At 46.8% G+C, this 24651-nt stretch overlaps 1 protein-coding gene across 15 annotated transcripts in view; it reads right to left on the reverse strand.

The window, feature by feature from the left end:
- Positions 1-21552, reverse strand: part of LOC122561485 (protein piccolo) — a 650955-nt gene extending 629403 nt beyond the window's left edge. For 12 of the 15 annotated variants that reach the window (XR_015761043.1, XM_087999305.1, XM_087999304.1 and 9 more), the window contains exons 1-2: positions 21280-21552; positions 17812-18352 (exon numbers count right to left, since the gene is read on the reverse strand). Coding sequence is in view for 14 of the 15 variants with exons in the window: in XM_087999305.1 (XP_087855431.1) it covers positions 17812-18352; positions 21280-21437 (699 nt within the window). In the remaining variant the exon portion in view is untranslated. Of the gene's footprint in view, positions 1-17811; positions 18353-19163; positions 19360-21279 lie in introns of those variants that run through there. The other 3 variants (XM_087999310.1, XM_087999307.1, XM_087999311.1) reach the window with 2 other exon arrangements.
- Positions 21553-24651: the final 3099 nt, after the last annotated feature.

Consider the following 24651-nt stretch of genomic DNA (forward strand, 5'->3'; position numbering starts at 1 on the left):
GGCACTACAATTGCATTGGGTGGTATTAATTTGCATTTTCACTGGACAAAATGAATGGACCGTGGTAACAGGGAAAACAAATTTGTAGAGTGCTAAAAAAAACTGCAGATGTCAGAGATCAGAAACAAAAATAGAAATTGTTGGAAAAACTCAGCAGGTCTGACAGCATCTGTGGACAGGGAAATCAGAGTTAATGTTTCAAGTTGTAAACTCTGCTTTCTCTCCACAATGCTGAGTCACTCCAGCAAATTCTGTTTTATTTTCAAATTTGTAGAGTGCATCACAAATTGTTTCTTTGAGTGGTACATCGCAGAACTTACTTGGAAACAGGCTCTCTTCAATCTAGTAATTTGTAGTGAAGGATAGATAAGAGATCTCACAGTAAATGATCCTCTAGGATCAGCGATAACAACATGGTAGAATGCCAAATTCAGTTTCATGGAGAGTAACTAAGTCTCAAACCAGTGTTTTCAGCTTAACAGCAGTGATAGATATTTCATAATGCTTAACAAAATATTATTCCAGTTAAACAGAAAGATGAATGAGAATGATGAACCAACCATGGTTAATTAAGGTCATCAAGGAGAGTATCCAAACAAAAACTAAGGCATATAGAGTAACAACTCATTGTAGGCTAGAGTATTGGGAACTTTTTAGGAATCAGTAGCAATGATTAAAATAAGACAGAGGAAATGAAGGGGAGCAAATTGATTATGAAAGCAAATTGGTAAAAAGTTTAAATATTTTGGGAACTGGGGGAAGGCTAATTACAACAGTATGAGACAGGAACTGGAGAAATTAGAATGGGCATGGTTGCTTGAGGATATATACACATCTGACATGTGGGAGTCCTTTAAAGGCCAATTGATAAGAGTTCAGGACTAGCCTGTTACTGTGAGGATGAAAGATAGGGATGACAAGATTTGGTAACCCTGGATGACAAAATGTGTTGAAAATTTAGTCAAAAAGAAAGCATATGTAAGTTATGGAAATTGAAAACAGACAAGGCCCTTGAGAAATATAAAGGAAGCAGTAACAAATTTAAATAGGGGACAAGGAAAACTTAAGGAGGCCATAAATTGGCCTTGGCATATATCAGGGGCAAGAGGGTATGTCCACTCAAGGACAAAGGAGGGAATTTATGCGTGCAGTCAGAGGAAATGGGTGAAGTTCTTTAGATTAGATTAGAATCCCCACAGTATGGAAACAGGCCCTTCGGCCTAACAAGCCCACACCAAACCTCCGAAGAGGAACCCACCCAGACCCACTCCCCCACCTTATATTTACCCTAACTAATGCATCTAACACTACAGGCAATTTAGCATGGCCAACTCACCTGACCTGCACATCTTTGGATTGTGGGAGGGAACCCACACAGACACAGGGAGAATGTGCAAACTCCACACAGACAGTAGCCCGAGGCAGAAATTGAATCCGGGTCCTTGGCACTGTGAGGCAGCAGTGCTAACCACTGAGCCACTGTGCCATCAAATGAGTACTTCACATTAGTATTCACTGAGGAGAAGGACATGGATTAGGGAGAGGTATGTTGTTATTATTTGTATGTTGCTATTAAGAAGAAAAGGTGATGAGTGTCTTGCAAAACATTAAGGTAGGTAAGTCCCCAGGGCCTGATGGGACTATCTCAAGATGCTGAAGGAATCAAGGAAGGAGATTGCTGAGGTCTTGATAGAGATCTTTGTATCCTCTTTAGCTAAAGGCGATAGAAGTACAGCCAATACTTTTCTTTGTTTAAGAAGGTCAACAGGGACAATCCAGGAAGTTATATCCAGTGGTAGAGAAATTATTGAGACAGGATTTACTCTTTTTTGGGGGAAAGAATGTACTAATTGGGGTAGTCAGCATGGTTTTGTGTGATGACATGGCTATGTCTTGTCTCAGAAACTTGATTGAGTTTTTAAAGGAAGTGACAAAGATAATTGATAAGGGGAGGGCAGTAAATGTTGTCGACATGGACTTTACTGAAACCCATTTGTCAAGGCCTATCATGGTAGGCTAGTCCAGAGAATTAAGTCACATGGGATCCACAGTGAGTTGGTAAAATGAATACAAAATTAAATGGGCCAGAGAAGACAGACAGAAGTTATTTGTGGAGGGGTACTTTTCTGACTGCAGATCTGTTACCAGTGCATTCCACAAGGATCAGGGCTGTTTGTAATTTATAAATGATTTGGATAAAAATATCAATGACCTGATCAGTAAGCTTACAAACAACATGAAAATTAATATAGTTGCAGATAGTGAGGAAGGATGTCAAGGATATCACAAGAAATAGATCAGTTGGAAAGCTGGGTGAAGAAATGGCTCATGGAGTTTAATCCGGACAAGTGTGAGGTGATGCATTTTGGGAAGTCAAAAGCAAGAGAAAAGTATACAGCAAATGGCTGGACCCTTAGAAGCATCGAGAACACAGGGATCTTGGGTGCAAGTCTGTAGCTCTCTGAAGTGGAGCAACACAAGTGGATAAGGTGGTAAAGAAGGCATAAGACACACTTGCTTTCATTGATTGGGGCGTTGAGTATAAAAGCTGTTAAGTCATGTTGCAGCTGAACAAACCCTAGTTGGGCTGGTTTTAGAGCAGTCTGGTCACCACACTAAAAGGATGGACGTTGAGGCTTCAGAGAGGACACAAAAGAGGTCTATCAGGATGTTACCAAGAGGTCTACCAATCTACCTCAATTGCAGTGAATTAGCAATAAGGAACGGTTGGACAAACTTGGATTATTTTCAGTATGGCATTGGGGGATGGGAGCGACCTGATAGAAGTATATAAAATTATGAGAAGCATTGATAGTGTTGACGGTGGGAATGTCAAACATGGGATAGCATAGGTTTAATATGAGAGGAGAAAAGTTTGAAGGAGATGTGTGAGGCAAGTCTTTTGCACACAGGGTAGCAGAATCCTGGAACATGCTGCCAGAGAAAATGGTAAAAGCAAATACACTAACAACATTTTAGATGCATTTAGACAGACACATGAACAGGCAGGGAATTGAGGGATATAGACCATGGGACAGGTGAGATTAGTTTAGAATGGCATCATGTATTGGTATAGACATGTTGGGCTGAAGGGCCTGATCTATTGTTCTTAAATTGCAAGACCTTCTATGGATATAAAAAAAGAAAGTAGCTTAAGAAAATGTGGGACAGTGGAACCAAGGTATCAACAACAGGAAACAGGCAAATGGCAGATACCCTAAACCAACATCACTAATGTGATGCACCTGTTCAGAAATAGAAGGAGACAGGAATCAGATCTAAAATGATAGGCAAAAGCAGTAAATAAGATGTGAGAAAACACTAATTCATACAGCAGTTAGGGCATGGAACCATACTGCCTGGAGGCAGATTTAATTACAGCATTTATATGGCTATTAGATGGTGATTTAAATAGAAATAACATGCAAGGGTTACATAAAAAAGGAGAACAGCACTCCAATACATTGCTCGTTGGGAAAGCTAGTGCAAACATGATGGGCTGAATGGACTTTTTCAGTACCATTAACAGTTCTATGATTCTTTTGTTCTGAGTAATCCAATACACTCCAGACTTGTGCTCTGTCGATGATGGACAAGCTTTTGGAAGTGAGTTATTTGCAGGATGAGAAATCTGAGTTTTACAAATTCTAACTGATTAAACAATGTGTCAGCAAATCTAAAATATACTGAGGGAGAGTTGCACTGTCAAAGGGTCAGTAATAAAGGTGTGTTGCATTATCGGAAGGTCAGTTCTAAGGGAATGCTTCACTGTCAGAGAGGTAGTGCTGAGAAAATGCTGCATTGTTGGAGGGTGAGTACTAAGGGAGCAAGCACTGTCAGAGGGTCATCCTGAGGGAGTGCCACACCATTAAAGGGTCAGTACGGAGCAAGAACCGCACTATCAGAGGGTCAGTACTGAGGAAGCAATGCACTGTCAGAGGGTCACAACTGAGAGAGTGCCCCACTATTGAAGGTTCAGTTCAGAGGGACAACCACTTTATTGGAGGGTCAAGGCTGAAGAAGTGTTCCATTATTGGAAGAAATTCTAAACAGAGGCCATCTGGTCTCTCAGGCAGCTATAAAAAAAACTGCACCACTATAGTGAAGGAAAACATGCAAGTTCCCTCCCTGTCAGTGTTCTGACCAGTCTTTGTCCCGTGGTCTTAAATCACTGCCTTTTTTCACACACATCCCTCCAATGTCTTTGTTGACTTTCGGGGAATCATGTATAAATTTACAAAATGCCAGTCTAACATCGAGTTACAATATCGGTGCACTTTCCTTCACAGTTTTCTTGTGAAATAAATAAAAACTTATTAATTTTGGCTTTCTGACAATTTTGACTATGTTGTGGGCAGGAGGGAAATCATGTCAATAGCATAACAACCATGTGGATATAACTATCAGTCCCACTGCAGTAGCATGCATTCAGCAGTGGGAAAGACATACCCATGTTCATTGTGATGAAAACAGGTCAGGTTACTTTGTTCCTGTGTTACATTTCACAAGCATTCTCATCATCATTGACTGAAATATCTGCAGCAATTCTAGGCCGTTCATCTTTCTCACTGTCATTCAGGAGTGAAATGTGATCCTGAAACTTAAGAGATTTTCAAAAGCATCAAATAGCCCCAAGTAGTTTTCACAGTGCCATTTAGATGATAGTTCCTGTAAAGGTTGCTAGAATTTCCACAGTGCTGCTCAGAATTATGGTTCCTGTGAAAATGGCTAGAATTTTCTTTACTAACCATGAATATAGGAGAAAGTGAGGACTGCAGATGCTGGAGATCAGAGTCAAAAAGCTGGAAAAGCACAGCCGGTCAGGCAGCATCCGAGGAGCAGGAGAATTGATGTTTCGGGCAAGAGCCCTTCATCATGAAGATAGATCTAATTACACACAATAATATTTTAACCTAAAAACTCTACATATTTCACATGATAAATTGTGTCCAAACAGCAAAGATGAGCAATGAATTAATAAGTTTACATGCATTCAAACATCTCCAATTAAGTCATCTCTGCCCCCAACTCCCTTGAGGTTCTGACATGCATTAAGACTGAGATGAGAAGGGATTTTTCTTTGAGGTTTGAGAGTATTTGGATCTCTTTATCACTGAGAGTTGAGGGGACAGAGTCCTTGTGTATATTTAAGGTCGAGATAAATAGGTTCTTGATCAGTCAGGGAATTAAGGTTATGGGGAAAGTGGACATGAGTGTCAGATCAGCCACGATCCTATTAAATGGTGGAGCAGGGGCAAGGGGCTGAACAGTCTACTCCTGTTCCTACTACTTATGGTCTTATTATAAAGAAATTGGTGATATTGAGAAATCTAATTCTTATCCAGGTTTGAATACACTTTAGTTCCTTCAGCGTTCCATTCAAATATTGATGCTGCAGGTTATGAACTGGCAGACTCCCCTTTCAGTCACATAAAATCCCCTTCATTCTTTGGTCGTAGAGTCATAGAGATGTACAGCATGGAAACAGACCCTTCAGTCCAACCTGTCCATGCCGACCAGATTTCCCAACCCAATCTAGTCCCACCTGCCAGCACCCGGCCCATATCCCTCCAAACCCTTCCTATTCAAAGTTTGTGAGAAGATTTGTAGCTCGGGTGCTCTTTGTTGTGGTTCTGTTCGCCGAGCTGGGAATATGTGTTGCAGATGTTTCGTCCCCTGTCTAGGTGACATCCTCAGTGCTTGGGAGCCTCCTGTGAAGCGCTTCTGTGATCTTTCCTCCGGCATTTGTAGTGGTTTGAATCTGCCACTTCCGGTTGTCAGTTCCAGCTGTCCGCTGCAGAGGTCGGTATATTGGGTCCAGGTCGATGTGCTTATTGATTGAATCTGGGAATGAGTGCCATGCCTCTAGGAATTCCCTGGCTGTTCTCTGTTTGGCTTGTCCTATAATAGTAGTGTTGTCCCAATCGAATTCATGTTGCTTGTCATCTGCGTGTGTGGCTACTAAGGATAGCTGGTCGTGTCATTTCGTGGCTAGTTGGTGTTCATGGATGCAGATCGTTAGCTGTCTTCCTGTTTGTCCTATCTAGTGTTTTGTGCAGTCCTTGCATGGGAGTTTGTACACTACATTGGTTTTGCTCATGCTGGGTATTGGGTAACTTACTAACTGTACCTCTTACGCTCCCATCCAAATCATTTATGTAAATGACAAAAAGTAGAGGACCCAGCACTGATCTTTGTGGCACTCCACTGGTCACAGGCCTCCAGTCTGAAAAACAACCCTCCACCACCACCCTCTGTCTTCTACCTTTTGAGCCAGTTCTGCATCCAAATGGCTAGTTCTCCCTTTATTCCATGAGATCTAACCTTGCTAATCAATCTCCCATGGGGAACCTTGTCGAACGCCTTACTGAAGTCCATATAGGTCACATCTACTGCTCTGCCCTCATCAATCCTCTTTGTTACTTATTCAAAAAACTCAATCAAGTTTGTGAGACATGATTTCCCACGCACAAAGCCATGTTGACTATCCCTAATCAGTCCTTGCCTTTCCAAATACATGTACGTCCTGTCCCTCAGGATTCCCTCCAACAACTTACCCACCACTGAGGTCATTGTCAAACATTACTTCATGATCATAAACTTATAAGCAGATATATGTCTGCCAAATATCTGCTCCTCTCACTGTTCAGCCTACTCAGGAGGAGTTGCAATATTCACCCTGCTCCCTCTGAAGAAGTGAGCTGCTCTGCTCAGTTCCTCTCCTTAATACTGTACATATTGTACAAAAGTGTGATTTCAAACTGCTGCACTTTGAGTAAATGAAATTACAGGAATTGTTAATAGTACCCTGCCAGGACTGAGGATTGGTAACGGGCAGAAAGCAGAGATAAATGGATTATTCTGAGGTTGGCAGGCTACCACCAACAGGAACCTTAAGGATCAGTGTCTGGCCTCAGCTTTCCACAATCAATATCAATGATTTGAATGTGGGGATCAGTTATAATATTTCCAACACTACAATATATAAAACTTGGTCAGAATATGAGTTGTGAGGAGGATGCAAAGAGGCTTCAAGGGGGTTTAGACAGGCTGAGTGGGTGGGCATGAATTTAGCAAATGGAACACAATGTGAATAAATGTGAGTTTATTCACTTTCATAGGGGGAATGAAGGTGCAGAGAATTTCTTAAATTGTGAGAGGTTAGAAAGTGTTGATATCCAAAGGGACCTTGGTTATCTTGTTCTTAGTTGCTTGAAGTTAGCATGCAAGTGCAGCATGCAATTCAAAAGGCAAATGGAATGTTAGCCTTTATGGCAAAGGATTTGAGTACAGGAGCAAAAAAAATCTCGCTTCAGTTATACAGAATATTGACAAGATTGCATCTGGAGTATTATGTGCAATTCTAAGTCTCCTTGCCTGAGGAAGTATACACATTCTATAAAGCGAATGCAGCAGGGATTCATTAGACATGATTTGGAGATGCCGGTGTTGGACTGGGATGTACGAAGTTAAAAATCACACAACACCAGGTTATAGTCCAACAGGTTTAATTGGAAGCACACTAGCTTTCAGAGCGTCGCTCCTTCATCAGGTGGTAGTGGAGGGCTCAATCCTAACAGACAGAATTTATAGCAAAAATTTACAGTGTGATGTAACTGAAATTATACAGGGATTCATTAGAATGATTCCTGGGACAGTGAGACTGTCTGATAAGGAGAGATTATGTGCCGGTATGCTCTAAAATTCAGAAGAATGAGAGGCAATCTCAAAGAAACATACAAAATACTGAGAATAGACAAAGAAGATGCAGAAAGAATATGTGCCCTGACATTTGGGTTTATAAGTGGAGGGGATGGTTTCAGAACAAAAGACAAGCAATTTAGAACTGAGATAAAGAAGCATTTCTTCACTCAGAGAGTGATGAATCTTTGGAATTCTCGACCCAAGAAAGTAATGGACGTTCAATTGAGTAAATTCAAAATAGAGATGTTTTGGGTTTCTAGTTATGAATGACATCAAGGGAAATGGGGATAGCATGGGAACATAGCACTGAGATAGTGAATCAGTCATGATCTAGAAGGAGGTGCAGGCTTGATGAAATAAATGGCCTTTTCTTGCTGCTATGTTCCTAGGTATTTCCCAATTCTTCAAATAATACAGGCCACCTACACTCTACACACATCCTTACAGTCATTATAAAATTTGAAATAAGATTATAGATTATATTTATGGCAAATGCTGAATACTACTTAATTGTCTGTCAATTGCATTAATTTTTGTATGATTTACATCACAAAGAGCATCTTGGTGGGAAGAGAATAGAATTAGCTATCTATCAGCTTCTGGGACATAAGTTTAAGCCAGTGCAGACTGACTATTAAATCTCTTGATTGAAAGTGCCCTGCATGAAGTAAGATGGCCACTTCCACCATGGTACCTACATCAATGACTGAAGTCATGCAAAATAAGAAAAAAAAGTAGAATTAAGACAAAGTTCATCACAGTCCAAGAGCTGTTAAATTGAATTGTGATGAACTTTATCTTAATTCTACTTTTTAAAATTATTAGATATGACTTCTGTCATTGGTGTAGACATCGTGGCAGGCGACTTAAAAAATTTATTACTGCATTTTTCATGTAAAAGTTCACTTGACAATATTTTTAAGTCTATTCTATTCTATTATTGTGTCCCCAGTAAATACAGATCCACATTTACTGACCTGGTAATCTCATTCAGAACAGTAACTGTTGGTGTGGAAAATGGAAATGCATATTGAAGTGTATAGAGGGAAAAGTGGTTTGATATACACTGAGAGAAGTCTTATTTTGATTGGTGCACAAATCATACAAGCATGTGTAATACAAGCAGAAATAGGCTAGTTAGCTACTCAAACCAGCTCTGCAATTCAACAAGATCTGTTTGTGATTCAAATTTCACATTTCCATCCACCCCAATACCCTCTGATTCCCCACCTATCAAGAATTTACCTACCTCTAACTTAAAAATATTCAATGATCCCCCAACTTCATTCCCTTTGCAGGCAGAGCTCCAAAGTCACACAACCATCTAAGATTTAAAAACTTCTACACACCTCTGTCCAAAAGGAAATATCCCTAACTTTACAAAGATGTTCTCTAGTTCTGAACTGATCTGCAAGAGGAAACATTCTTTCTACATTCACCTTATCAAGCCCATTCAGGATCTGAAATATTACACTCAAATCACCTCTTACTCTCCTAAACTTCAGGGGAGGGAAGGGCAGTCTGAATAACCTTTCCTCATAAGACATTCCACTCATTCCAGGCATCTATCTAGTCAACTTCTTCTAAACCACCTCCACTGTATTTACCTTCCTTAAATGAGAAGAGCACAATTTTTCCCAGTATTCAATCAGTGTCATCCTCACACTGAAAAGCAAGTCTTACCCTGTCTTTGGAGCAGCATACAGGAAACGCAACCAGGGTAGAATACTGCATATCTTGGAAATCTGGTCTGTTCAGTTGAATGGTCAACAACATGAAATAATAACTTTATTTCTCTCTCCTTAGATGCTCTTTAAGTTGCTGAGCATCTTGTACTTTTTTTCATAAAAGACAACTTCTATCGAAGCTATATTACTCCTGATATAAGCACTTCATGTCAACATTTGATGTTACAGAGTGATCCTAGTCCACTTTCCAATGCCTACATGCCTTTGGTAAACACAATATTACATCAAATATTCAGGTTTGCAAATTTTGTTTTAAAATTAAATTCTTGGTTTGAATGTTGATAAGGGCATCAGTAAAGAATTGTTATTGGAGTAAAAACTATCTGGATGAAAAAATATTATGATAAAGTAATCCGTTTTGAGAAGATTTATTGGTTGAGGTTCTGGATGTAGGTTTGCTCACTGAGCTGGAAGGTTCATTTCCAGACATTTTGTCACCATACTAGGTAACATCTTCAGTGGGCCTCAGGCGAAGCACTGCTGATAAGTCCTGCTTTCTATTTATATGTTTGGGTTTCTTTGGGTTTTGATGTCATTTCCTGTGGTGATGTCATTTCCTGTGGTGAAGTCACTTCCTGTTCTTTTTCTCAGGAGGTGGTAGATGAGATCTAACTTGATGTGTTTGTTGATAGAGTTCCAGTTGGAATGCCATGCTTCTAGGACATCACCAACCTAAAGAAACCCAAACATATAAACAGAAAGCAGGACTTATCAGCAGTGCTTTGCCTGAGGCCCACTGAAGATGTTACCTAGTATGGTGACAAAACATCTGGAAATGAACCTTCCAGCTCAGCGAGCAAACCTACATCCATAAAGTAACCAATTATGTGATTATCACAGAGTGATGATCAATGACAGCGGTTGTGTCTTTACAGCAGTGAGTGGCCTCTTCATTCACTAAACTTCTGTTAAACCATTGCCAACATTGTCAGATGTCGGGGCAAATGAGCTTGTGTGGGAAGCAATGATATCGGTTAGATATGACTATTATCACATGTTGCTCGGACTATTGCTGCAACACAGTCACTTAGGTATCAACTTGCAGGGGGTGATTAGGTGTAAATTTGCAGATTATTGTGATGTTGCACTTTACAGAACCAGTTCAGAGAACAGCAATATTCAAAGAATTGCAAAGATTAAGTCATTTGGTAGATGCATTCGGAATAACATTGAGAACCAAAAATGCAAAGTAACCTGTTATAATTATCAAATATTGCAGCACCCTGAAACAGTGGAACACAGTTCTATCCCTACATCTCATGCACATACTAACAGCAGATTGGAGAAAATTACAGGCCAAATCTACAGTTTTAAATGCAGGACAACATTACTGAAGGTTGCTTATGAAGTCCTCACCATAATCTCTCATTTTAGAACAAATTAACATATTGGTATATCAACTGGGAAAAAAATCCAGGTTTGCAAAAGTCTAAAAATTGAAAGCTTTATGATATTAGCCAGCAATTATGATGTTAAGTAAACAGATCCATAAAACAAACAGAGATAATACAGACTTACTGTGATGTCTCTTTAGCACCAGCAGTAACTGGACTTAACACATTAATATCAGGGAATGTCACTGATCATTCGGCAATGATCAATGTATATACATAAAAGTGAAAATGCATAAGAAATGATACAGTTAAATAAAGCCCAAGAGCATTCAATGTATCATGATTAAGAAAGTGAGGATAATTTTAATTAATGAAGAAACAATATCACTGGGAATTACAAGAAGGACCATGTAAAATATCAGAACACATGCTACAACCAAAAAGTAAGAAGGAATTAACTATACCAAACTGCAAGGAAAGCTTTGCTATTAGCCACTGAGTTTAACATATCTCCAAGCTATTCAAAGGGGGATTGGATCAATTTCTGGTTTAAAAGTGGTTATAGGTTTAAGATTGGAAAACAATTAAAATTGCCAGTCTTTACTTAACCAACTTGTCATTATTTCAAGTTGGGTGGAATGTAAAAGCAGTGATGTGCTACTGAGGCTTTATAAAGCTCTGGTTAGGCCCCATTTAGAATACTGTGTCGAGTTTTGGGCCCCACACCTCAAGAAGGACATACTGGCACTGGAGCATGTCCAGCGGATATTTACACGGATGATCCCTGGAATGGTAGGCCTAACATACTATGAATGGCTGAGGATCCTGGGTCTGTATTCATTAGAGTTCAGAGGGTTGAGTGAAGATCTAATAGAAACTTACAAGATAATGCATGGCTTAGAAAGGTTGGATGTTGGAAAATCTTTTCCGTCAGGCGAAGATACCAGGACTCATGGGCATAGCCTTCGAATTAGAGGGGTTCAATTTAAAATGGAAATGAGGAGAAATTTCATCAGCCAGAGAGTGGTGGGCCCTGAGGAATTCACTGCTACAGAGTGCAGTGGAGGCCGGGACGTTAAATGTCTTCAAGGCAGAGATTGATAAATTCTTAATCTTGCAAGGAATTAAGGGATACAGGGAGAGTGTGGATAAGTGGCGTTGAAATGCCCATCAGCCGTGATTGAATGGCGGAGTGGACTCAATGGGCCGAATAGCCTTACTTTCATTCCTATTTCTTATGGTCTTCTGGTCTCAAATATAGCAGCTGTGTTCTTTTTCCCTGTTCCATTATGGTGGTGTTATAGAGTTATACAACATAAAAACAAGTCCTTCAGCTCAACACGCTTATGCCAATCAAGAAACACAAAACTACACGAAGCCCATTTACCTGTATTTGATCCATAACCTACTATTCTCTGCCATTTTAAATAATCATCCAGATGCTTCTTAAGTGTTGTGGAGGTGCATGCTTCCACCATCATCTCAGGCAACACGTCCCATATTTCTATCACCCTCTGGGTGACAAAATATTTCCTTATATCTTGTCAAAGCCACTTCCTCCTCACCTTAACTTTATGCTCTCTGGTCTTACACATGTCTGCCATGTGGAAGAGATTCTCATGATTTACTCTGTCTAACCCTCTCATAATTTTGTATTCCTCAACTAAGTCTGTCCTCAGCCTCCTTCACTCCAAAAAAAAAACAAATTCAGTCTATCCAGTCTCTCCTTATAATAGAGACTTTTCATCACAGAAATGTTCCCAAATGTTTGTTTTCAAGTGACATTGCATACATTGAATATTTCATAATATTGAATAATATCAATGGTATTGAAGCCTGTTTGGCTAGGTCATTGTTCAAGGACCGCAATTTCCTGCCAGACGTGGTCAACGATGCCCTCCAACGCATCTCTTCCACTTCCCGCTCCTCCGCCCTTGAGCCCCACCCCTCCAACTGCCACCAGGACAGAACCCCACTGGTCCTCACCTACCACCCCACCAACCTCCATGTACAGCGTATCATCCGCCGTCATTTCCGCCACCTCCAAACGGACCCCACCACCAGGGATATATTTCCCTCCCCTCCCCTATCAGCGTTCCGAAAAGACCACTCCCTCCGTGACTCCCTCGTCAGGTCCACACCCCCCACCAACCCAACCTCCACTCCCGGCACCTTCCCCTGCAACCGCAAGAAATGCAAAACTTGCACCTACACCTCCCCCCTTACTTCCCTCCAAGGCCCCAAGGAATACTTCCATATCTGCCACAAATTCACCTGCACCTCCACACACATCATCTATTGCATCCGCTGCACCCGATGTGGCCTCCTCTGTATTGGGGAGACAGGCCGCCTACTTGCGGAACGTTTCAGAGAACACCTCTGGGACACCCAGACCAACCAACCCAACCACCCCGTGGCTCAACACTTCAACTCCCCCTCCCACTCCATCAAGGACATGCAGGTCCTTGGACTCCTCCATCGCCAGACCATAGCAACACGACGGTTGGAGGAAGAGCGCCTCATCTTCCACCTAGGAACCCTCCAACCACAAGGGATGAACTCAGATTCTCCAGTTTCCTCATTTCCCCTCCCCCCACCACCTTGTCTCAGTCAAATCCCTTGAACTCAGCACCGCCTTCCTAACCTGCAATCTTCTTCCTGACCTCTCCACCCCCACCCTACTCCGGCCTATCACCCTCACCTTGACCTCCTTCCACCTTCCTGAAGAAGGGCTTATGCCCGAAACGTAGATTCTCCTGTTCCTTGGATGCTGCCTGACCTGCTGCGCTTTTCCAGCAACACATTTTCAGCTCTGATCTCCAGCATCTGCAGTCCTCACTTTCTCCTAGGTCATTGTTGTATCTACTTATCAATTGCAACATCTTAAATAAGCCTCATAACAAAGACAATGACACGGCCTGAGTTGTAACACTAAAATTCAGGATAGAATGGGTTCGAGGAAATGGTGCCTGGGAGATATAGAAAGGATCCAACTCTTGGTATCAGTGGAAATGAAGGTTAGTTTAGCATTAGCTAAACTTACAGAAGTAGTTGTATATTTGCAGCCACAATGGTAAGAAGTGCATATTAACAGCCTGGCAAGTGATGCTAGTGGTAAGACCTTCATGAGGCTCCCTGCTGCCTCTCAAAGTTGATGAATAGCAGGGCAGCTTGAGCTCATGCTCCAGGACTGGTCATGGTCTTATTGGGCTAAACTGACCACCATTAACTGAACAGCTGCTGAGTAAGCAATCAGCCAGGCTTCCTGTTCCTGATTACTATTGAATATTACCTGTTGGAATGTGAGAGTGTGGTCATTAGCTTTGCACAGGACCAGATTAAACTCAAAATATTATAGTCCATCAGAATTTACGATCAAAGATAAGACCTAAATAATATCCACCAGGGAGGTATCTGGCAGCGTCTGATTGACCACCAAGATATTAAGGAAAGAAGGAGCAAAATGAGAAAACAAGAAATAGCAACAGGAAACCATTCAACTACTGTCCTGCTCCACTATTCAATATGATCACAGCTGGTCTCGGATTTCATTCCCATATCCCTCCATTCCCTGAGCAACCAAAGATCTGTGCCAGATTTTGCAGAATACCTTGTACTCTATATAACTCGAGAGTCGGAACTGGGAATAGGAATTGCACATACTTGAGTCAGTGACATATTTCCCTGTACAGACCTGAGCAGGGAATGTGATTCCCTTGATTCTGTCATACCTTCCCCAGTGTTAGGCATCGGGTCGGCCAATCTCTGACATTCAAACCCCAAGCAGAAAATCTACAATTCATAAAATGTTCTCAGATTATCCAACTATGCATCCTGTCAGAGACTATACTGGAATTAAATCTGTCCAAGCGTAAAAGCGTGTTACCTGACGCAGTGAGGGGTTCGAAAAAAGCCCAGCCTGACTCAACAATAGGGTGGAATACCGCAATGAATCTTCCCCTCACTTTGGCTGAAGACACAATGCAGGGAGGTTGAAATGTAAATAGGAGATTTACAACTGGATCAGAACCAGCCAGTACTGGTCAATAAAACCAAGTTTCATGACTAGTATTTTTTAAATGAAGGTGATGGAGATCAGTTTGCTGGGATTTGAACGGGTTCATATTATTTTCCAGCTCCCCTTTTTGCCTGATACAAACCGAGAGGTTTGGTCAGGGTGCCTCATGCCAGGTGAAGCGAGTGACCTATGGGGAGCTCCAGACAAGGGGAGAGTGTCCCACTCTGACCGCCTGCCTGGGGCTTTGGGGCATTCCGGATCGGATCCGAGCCGGAGCCGGGGAACAGGCACTGCCGCTCAGAGGCTCTCCTCTATCGGGTTCACATCCATGAACATCCCATCCCCCTTACACACAGATACACACACATTCCCCGCCACGGCGCTCGGTTTAGGGTAAACGCTTTGGATGTGGCGGTGAGCTCGGAGGCTACATCTTACCCTCCCATTGCTCGGAAAAAAACTCTCGCCATTTTAGCTTTGAACAGCGGTTGGTGGTCAGAGCCAGTGAGAGAGAAAGAGAGTGGGCTTGTGTGGGTGTCCGTGTATGAGGGTATGTGTGTGTGTTGGTGTATGAGGGTGTGTGTGTTGGTGTATGAGGGTGTGTGTGTGTTGGTGTATGAGGGTGTGTGTGTTGGTGTATGAGGGTGTGTGTGTGTTGGTGTATGAGGGTGTGTTTGTGTGTGTCGGTGTATGAGGGTGTGTGTGTGTGTCCGTGTATGAGGGTGTGTGTGTGTCCGTGTATGAGGGTGTGTGTGTGTGTTGGTGTATGAGGGTATGTGTGTTGGTGTATGAGGGTGTGTGTGTGTCGGTGTATGAGGGTATGTGTGTTGGTGTATGAGGGTGTGTGTGTGTTGGTGTATGAGGGTGTGTTTGTGTGTGTCGGTGTATGAGGGTGTGTGTGTGTGTTGGTGTATGAGGGTGTGTGTGTTGGTGTATGAGGGTGTGTGTGTGTTGGTGTATGAGGGTATGTGTGTTGGTGTATGAGGGTGTGTGTGTGTTGGTGTATGAGGGTGTGTTTGTGTGTGTCGGTGTATGAGGGTGTGTGTGTGTGTCCGTGTATGAGGGTGTGTGTGTGTCCGTGTATGAGGGTGTGTGTGTGTGTTGGTGTATGAGGGTGTGTGTGTTGGTGTATGAGGGTGTGTGTGTGTCGGTGTGTGAGGGTGTGTGTGTGTGTGTCGGTGTATGAGGGTGTGTGTGTGTGTTGGTGTATGAGGGTGTGTGTGTGTGTGTCGGTGTATGAGGGTGTGTGTGTGTCGGTGTATGAGGGTGTGTGTGTGTGTTGGTGTATGAGGGTGTGTGTGTTGGTGTATGAGGGTGTGTGTGTGTTGGTGTATGAGGGTGTGTGTGTTGGTGTATGAGGGTGTGTGTGTGTTGGTGTATGAGGGTGTGTTTGTGTGTGTCGGTGTATGAGGGTGTGTGTGTGTGTGTCCGTGTATGAGGGTGTGTGTGTGTCCGTGTATGAGGGTGTGTGTGTGTGTTGGTGTATGAGGGTGTGTGTGTTGGTGTATGAGGGTGTGTGTGTGTCGGTGTGTGAGGGTGTGTGTGTGTGTGTCGGTGTATGAGGGTGTGTGTGTGTGTTGGTGTATGAGGGTGTGTGTGTGTGTGTCGGTGTATGAGGGTGTGTGTGTGTCGGTGTATGAGGGTGTGTGTGTGTGTTGGTGTATGAGGGTGTGTGTGTGTTGGTGTATGAGAGTGTGTGTGTGTCGCTGTGTGAGGGTGTGTGTGTGTGTCGGTGTATGAGGGTGTGTGTGTGTGTCGGTGTGTGAGGGTGTGTGTGTGTGTGTGTTGGTGTATGAGGGTGTGTGTGTGTCGGTGTGTGAGGGTGTGTGTGTGTGTTGGTGTATGAGGGTGTGTGTGTGTGTCGGTGTATGAGGGTGTGTGTGTGTCGGTGTATGAGGGTGTGTGTGTGTGTTGGTGTATGAGGGTGTGTGTGTGTTGGTGTATGAGGGTGTGTGTGTGTCGGTGTATGAGGGTGTGTGGGTGTGTCGGTGTATGAGGGTGTGTGTCAGTGTATGAGGGTGTGTGTGTCGGTGTATGAGGGGGTGTGTGTGTGTGTCGGTGTATGAGGGTGTGTGTGTCGGTGTATGAGGGCGTGTGTGTGTTGGTGTATGAGGATGTGTGTGTGTCAGTGTATGAGGGTGTGTGTGTGTGTCGGTGTATGAGGGTGTGTGTGTGTTGGTGTATGAGGGTGTGAGTGTCGGTGTATGTGTGTTTGTGTCGGTGTATGAAGGTGTGTGTGTTGGTATATGAGGGTGGGTGTGAGTGTGTCAGTGTATGAGGGTGTGTGTGTGTCGGTGTATGAGGGTGTGTGTGTCGGTGTATGAGGGTTTGTGTGTGTGTCGGTTTATGAGGATGTGTGTGTGTGTGTCGGTGTATGAGGGTGTGTGTGTGTCAGTGTATGAGGGTGTGTGTGTGTCAGCGTATGAGGGTGTGTGTGTGTCGGTGTATGAGGGTATGTGTGTGTGTCGGTGTATGAGGGTGTGTGTGTGTTGGTGTATGAGGGTGTGTGTGTGTGTATCAGTGTATGAGGGTGTGTGTGTGTCAGTGTATGAGGGTGTGTGTGTCGGTGTATGAGGGTGTGTGTGTGTCGGTGTATGAGGGTGTGTGTGTGTGTGCGTCAGTGTATGAGGGTGTGTGTGTGTCGGTGTATGAGGGTGTGTGTGTGTCAGCGTATGAGGGTGTGTGTGTGTCGGTGTATGAGGGTATGTGTGTGTGTCGGTGTATGAGGGTGTGTGTGTGTTGGTGTATGAGGGTGTGTGTGTGTATCAGTGTATGAGGGTGTGTGTGTGTCAGTGTATGAGGGTGTGTGTGTGTCAGTGTATGAGGGTGTGTGTGTCGGTGTATGAGGGTGTGTGTGTGTGTCAGTCTCTGAGGGTGTGTGTCAGTGTATGAGGGTGTGTGTGTGTCTGTGTACACACTCGCTGATGTTTTGCTATGGGCAATGTGTCCCTTTGGCAGCAGGCAGTACTGGAGGGGATGGGAGCAGCTCGGTGTTCCCGGGCCTTACCTGACTCAGGTGTGGGTTGGGGTTGAAGCCACACTGTGCACACACCAGCAGCTGGCACTGTGTGCACTGGTTACACTGGCCTGTGCCCGGGCTGCCCACTATTTCCGCGGTGTTACAGATGGGGCACAGGGTTTTCTTCGGCACCGGAGCTATCCGTGGTACTGAATATTGCTGCCGCCCGGCGGCCTCCCTCTCCTCCCGCTTCACAAACTGCTGCGAGCTCGATTTCACAGGCCCCCGGGCTGCAGGCTCCGCTCCTCGGGCTGCCTTCTGCTTTCGGGCCGCCTCGTCGCTCTCGGGTTTCGAATCGAAGAGGCTGAATTTATTAACGACCGAGGAGACGGCGCTGAGAGGGTTCCCCTCCGACAGGAAACTGGGCATCATCTTGGCCTGAGTGCCTTGTGGCCAGAGCTCAGTGTCCGGCCTGGGGTCCGGCAGGGAGCTAGTGGACACACTCCTCCGCCTCAGAGCTCTCTCTGGGATCCCATCGGGTGGTGCCGCCGGCTGATCGGCTTCAGCAGCAGCACCGGCCTCCGGCTTCCTGCCACAAGGAAAACAATACAGTGACCGAAGCGAGAGGCAATCCCCCCGGAGTCACCCCCAGCCCAGCACCACCCCCACCCCCACCCCAGCACCACCCCCACCCCCACCCCCAGCCCAGCACCACCCCCACCCCCACCCCCACCCCTACCCCAGCACCACCCCCACCCCCAGCCCAGCACCACCCCCACCCCCACCCCCACCCCCAGCCCAGCACCACCCCCACCCCTACCCCAGCCCAGACAGACACACGCCGGGACACAGAGCTCCCCACCCCAACCCAGACACACACCGGGACACAGAGCTCCCCACCCCAACCCAGACACACACCGGGACACAGAGCCCCCCACCCCAGCCCAGACACACACCGGGACACAGAGCCCCCCACCCCAGCCCAGACACACACCGGGACACAGAGCTCCCCACCCCAACCCAGACACACACCGGGACACAGAGCTCCCCACCCCAACCCAGACACACACCGGGACACAGAGCTCCCCACCCCAACCCAGACACACACCGGGACACAGAGCCCCCCACCCCAGCCCAGACACACACCGGGACACAGAGCCCCCCACCCCAGCCCAGACACACACCGGGACACAGCCCCAAGACCAGGGCAAGTAAGAGGCACACCGCTCCACCTGATACAGAACTACATCCCCCCTCCCTCCCTCACACACCCCTCCCTCACACACCCCTCCCTCACTCCCTCCCTCACACACCCCCCTCCCCCCTCACCCCCTCCCCCGCCCCCCTCACCCCCCTCCCTGTCTCCCTGACGATTACAGACTGCAATGTGGGAACATTACCGTCACAGCACAGGACCGAACACTGTACACTGCCCGAGTCAGCGCCCGGAGATCCCCGCACCCGGTCTCAGCCCCGGGCACGAGCACAGCCCCGGACACGACGTCGGACACGAGCACAGCCCCAGACACGGGCACGAGCACAGCCCCGGTCTCAGTCCCGGCCCCGCTCACGGTGACGAGGGCGGACGAGGGGCGGGGGAGACACTGGGAGGAGAACCTGCTCTCGGCTCCAACCACAGCAACAACCAGCAGCTGCTGCCCAACCCCCACACTCCCTCCCCCCTCACTCACCCCCCCCCCCTCACACTCACTCACTCACTCCCTCCCCCCTCACTCCCTCCCCCCTCACTCACCCCCCCCTCACACTCACTCACCCACTCCCTCACCCCTCACTCACCCCCCCTCACACTCACTCCCCCACTCCCTCACCCCTCACTCACCCCCCCTCACACTCACTCACTCACTCCCTCCCCCCTCACTCACCCCCCTCACACTCACTCACCCACTCCCTCACCCCTCACTCACCCCCCTCACACTCACTCACCCACTCCCTCACCCCTCACTCCCTCCCCCCTCTCACACTCACTCCCTCCCCCCTCACTCACTCCCTCCCTCACCCCCTTACACTCACTCCCTCCCCCTCACTCACTCCCCCCTCACACTCACTCACCCACTCCCTCACCCCTCACTCACTCCCCCCTCTCACACTCACTCCTTCCCCCCTCACTCACTCCCTCCCTCACCCCCTTACACTCACTCCCTCCCCCTCACTCATTCCCCCCCTCACACTCACTCACCCACTCCCTCCCCCTCTCACACTCACTCCCTCCCCCCTCACTCACTCCCTCCCTCACCCCCTTACACTCACTCCCTCCCCCCTCACTCACTCCCTCCCCCTCACTCACTCACCCACTCCCTCACCCCCTCACTCACCCACTCTCTCACCCACTCACTCACCCCCTCTCTCACCCCCTCTCATACTCACTCCCTCCCCCTCACTCTCCCTCTCCCTCACCCACTCCCTCACCCCCTCTCACACTCACTCCCTTCCCCCTCACTCACTCACTCCCCCCTCACTCACTCACCCACTCCCTCACCCCCTCTCACACTCACTCCCCCCTCACTCACTCACCCACTCCCTCACCCCCTCTCACACTCACTCCCTCCCCCTCACTCCCTCCCCCACTCCCTCACCCCCTCCCCCACTCCCTCACCCCCCTCTCCCACTCCCTCACCCCCTCACACTCACTCCCTCCCCCTCTCTCACACTCACTCACTCCCCCTCTCTCACTCACCCACTCCCTCACCCCCTCACTCACTCACCCACTCCCTCACCCCCTCTCACACTCCCTCACTCCCTCCCCCTCACTCACTCCCACCGTCCCCCTCACACTCCACATTCCCTCCCTCACTCACGCCTTCCCTCACTCGCTCCCTCCCTCACTCACTCCCTCCTCCCAGTGACACAGCGGGCCTGGAGGGGGTGGAGCGGGGGGAGGGAGTCAGTCTGATCCATGGGGGTGAGTTTGTGTGGGGGGGGGTGTCACGCTGTGTTACAGCCAGGGGCTGTTGCCAACTCACCCCAATCCAGGTCCTCCTCCCAGCCCCCGAACAGCTGGAGGTGACGGTGGTTCTGTAACCAGTGACCCAGAGGGGGACAGGGAGCAGGCACCTGATCCCCGGGATCCTCTCACATTACAACAGCCCCCATTACCGCCTGCCCCAGCCCCAGCGCCCCCAGCCCCACCCCACACACCCCCCCCAGCCCCACACCCCCAGCGCCCACAGCCCCCCCCACGCCCCCAGCCCCACCCCACACCCCACACCCCAGCCCCAACACCCCCAAGCCCTCCCAGCCCCCCCCCCAGCCACACACCCCCAGCCCCCAGCTTCCACAGCCCCCCCACACCCCCAAGCCCCCCCCCACCCCACACCCCCCAGCTCCCCCGCCCACCCACAGCCCCACACCCAGCCCGTCCCCTTTTCTGCTGGACAGTGACCACTCGGCCCGTCCTCCTCCCCGCTGGGCAGTAACCACTCGGCCCGTCCCCGTCTGTCCCGTTGGGCCGTGACCATTCGGCCCGTCGCCCTCCGCCCCACTGGTCAGTGAACGTGCCTGTGTGCCGGCCCCTGGGCGCTGGCTAAGAGCGCGGTGATCTGCCTCCTCTGGTCCGGGCTTAGGCGGCTCAGGTCGGGGTCGGTTCCTGCAGGAAGCTGGAGCTGTGCTCCTTCTAGCCCCGTTCCCCCAGACTCCACACTCGCCTCATTGCCCATGGTTTGTTGCTGTCAACCTCGGCCTTGCTTATTATTTCAGGTTTTATTTTGCAACGCGATGACTGTTCTTCCATTTTGAACACATCATGTCTCTCTCACTCACTTCCCATTTTTCTAATGTCTCCGGATTTCTCCCGGATCCTCGGACTGCAGCCACACGCATGCCCAGAGCAGATGCTGCCCCCTTGGCTCCCGCTGTGGGCACTGTCAGGGGTTCTCCTCCCCCCCCACCCCAGACACCAGCTCTCCTTTACCACAGAGCCTGGGCACTGATCATTTTTGAGGAAACAGGCTTGAATTTTTTTCGTTGATCAGAAGCACACATTGCTCTCACAGAATGACAATACAGCAAGAGAGCATTCAGCCCATCCTGCCGATACTGGCTCTGTACAAGTGTAACTTAGTCAGTTTACCCTTTACCGTGCTTTCCCATAAGGCTGCATTTTTTTTCATGAGTATGCAATTCCCTTTGGAAAGTCACAATGCTATCTGCCTCCATTGTATCATCGAGCAGTTTGTTCCACATCGGAAACATTGACTTATAGGGGTTTTACAGCATGGAAATACGCTCTTTGGGCCATCATGTGTGTGCTGCTGTATAAACCTCCATCTAACCTAATCTTATTTTCTAGTATACCTTCCCGTGGCCTTGTATGCTATGTGTTTGAAATGCTCAGAGTTCTTAAATGTCTTGTGGGTTCCCACCTTTACCACACTTTTCAGCAGAGTTCCAGATTGCCACCCCCCCCCCCCCCCCCCGGGTGAAAAAACTTCCCCAAATCCCTTCTAAGCCTCCAACTTAGTCATAGAGTCATAAAGATGTACAGCACGGAAACAGATCCTTTGGTCCAACTCATCCATGCCGACCAGATATCCCAACCCAATCTAGCCCCAACTGCCAGCACCTGGCCCTTATCCCTCCAAATCCTTCCTATTCATATACCCATCCAGATGCCTTTTAAATGTTGCAATTGTACTAGCCTCCACCACTTCCTCTGGCAGCTCATTCCATACATATGCCACCCTCTACATGCAAAAGTTGCCCCTTAGGTCTTTTTTATATCTTTCCCCTCTCACTCTAAACCTGTGCCCTCTAGTTCTGGAGGGAAAAGACTTTGTCTATTTATCCTATTCATGTCCCTCGTGATTTTATAAGCCTTGATAAGGTCACCCCTCAGCCTCCGATACTCCAGGGGAAACAGTCCCAGCTTATTCAGCCTCTCTCATAGCTCAAATCCTCCAACCCTGGCAACATGCTTGTAAATCTTTTCTGTACCCTTTCAAGTTTCACAACATCCTTCCAATAGGAAGAACAGAATTGCACACAGTATTCCAAAAGTCACCCTCCAAACCCTTCCTATTCATATACCCTCTACGTGCAAAAGTTGCCCCTTAGGTCCCTTTTATATCTTTCCCCTCTCACCCTAAACCTACACCCTCTAGTTCTGGACTCGCCCATCCTAGGGAAAAGACTTTGTCTATTTATCCTTTCCATGCTCCTCATGATTTTATAAACCTCTATAAGGTCACCCCTCAGCCTCTGATGGTCCAAGGAAAACAGCCCCAGCCTATTCAACCTCTCCCTATAGTTCAAATCCTCCAACCCTGGCAACATCCTCATAAATCTTTTCTGAACCCTTTCAAGTTTCACAACATCCTCCCGATAGGAAGGAGACTAGAATTGCATGCAATATTTCAAAAGTGGCCTAACCAATGTCCTGTACAGCTACAACATGACCATTCCAGATTTTAGTTGAATTCAAATTCCACCTTTTGCCATGGTGGGATTCAAACCTCTGTCCCAGAATATTACCTGGGTCCCTGGATTAATAGTTCGTGACAATACCAACCAGGTTATCGCCTCCTCTAGTCATCATAACCTCTTTGTTCGACTAATAAAGGCAAAGGTTCCATATAGCCCTTAACCACCTTATTTCCCTACAATACAGGTAAACCTAACCCGATTACCTTCAAGGATCTGTGGTCATGCACAGCAAGGTCCCTCTGATCTTCTGTACTTTCCAGGGTCCTACATTCCAAAAGATTGTATTCAGTCCTGGTCGCCTCATTATAGGAAGGATGTGGAAGCTTTAGAGACGGTGCAGAGGAAATTTACCAGGGTGCTGCCTGGAATGGAGGGCATGCCTTATGAACAAAGGTTGAGGGAGCTGAGACGTTTCTCATTGGAGTGAAGAAGAATGAAAAGTGACTTGATAGAGGTGTACAAGATGATGAAAGGCATAGTCAAGAATGTATTGCTGGGAAAGCACAGCAGGTCAGGCAGCATCTGAGGACCAAGACAGTTGATGTTTAGGGCATAAGCCTTTCATCCGATGAAGGGTTTATGCTCAAAATGTCAATTCTCCTGCTCTCAGATGCTGCCAGACCTGCTGTGCTTTCCCAGAAACACACTCTCATTTCTGATCTGCAGCATCTGCAGTCCTCACTTTCTCCTAGATGAGAAGCATAGATAGAGTGGATAGCTAGAGACTTTTTCCCAGAGCGGAAATGACTATCACAAGAGGGTGATGGAGGAAGGTTTAGGGGAGATGTCAGAGGTAGGTTCTTTACACAGAGAGTAGATTGCACTGTCAGCAGTGGTAGTAAAGTCAACTATATTAGGGACATTTAAGCAAATCTTGGATAGGCACATGGAAGATAGTACAATGAAGGGTATGCAAGTTAGTCTGATCTTAGAGTAGGATAAAGGGCCAGCACAACATTGAGGGCCAAAGGGCCTGTACTACAACATAGAACATAGAACATTACAGCACAGAACTGGCCCTTCAGCCCATGATGTTGTGCCGACCACTGATCCTTATGTATGCACCCTCAAATTTCTGTGACCATATGCATGTCCAGTAGTCTCTTAAATGTCCCCAATGACCCTGCTTCCACAACTGCTGCTGGCAACGCATTCCATGCTCTCACAACTCTCTGTGTAAAGAACCCACCTCTGACATCCCCTCTATACTTTCCTCCAACCAGATTAAAACGATGACCCCTCATGTTAGTCATTTCTGCCTTGGGAAATAGTCTCTGGCTATCAACTCTATCTATCCCTCTCATTATCTGATATACCTCAATTAGGTCCCCTCTCCTCCTCCTTTTCTCCAATGAAAAAAGTCTGAGCTCAGTCAACCTCTCTTCATAAGATAAGCCCTCCAGTCCAGGCAGCATCCTGGTAAACCTCCTCTGAACCCACTCCAAAGCA

The sequence above is a fragment of the Chiloscyllium plagiosum genome, unplaced genomic scaffold, assembly GCF_037043375.1.
Source record: "Chiloscyllium plagiosum isolate Xiang-an unplaced genomic scaffold, Cpla_swu_hap1 HiC_scaffold_23, whole genome shotgun sequence".
Taxonomy (NCBI): Eukaryota; Metazoa; Chordata; class Chondrichthyes; order Orectolobiformes; family Hemiscylliidae; genus Chiloscyllium; species Chiloscyllium plagiosum.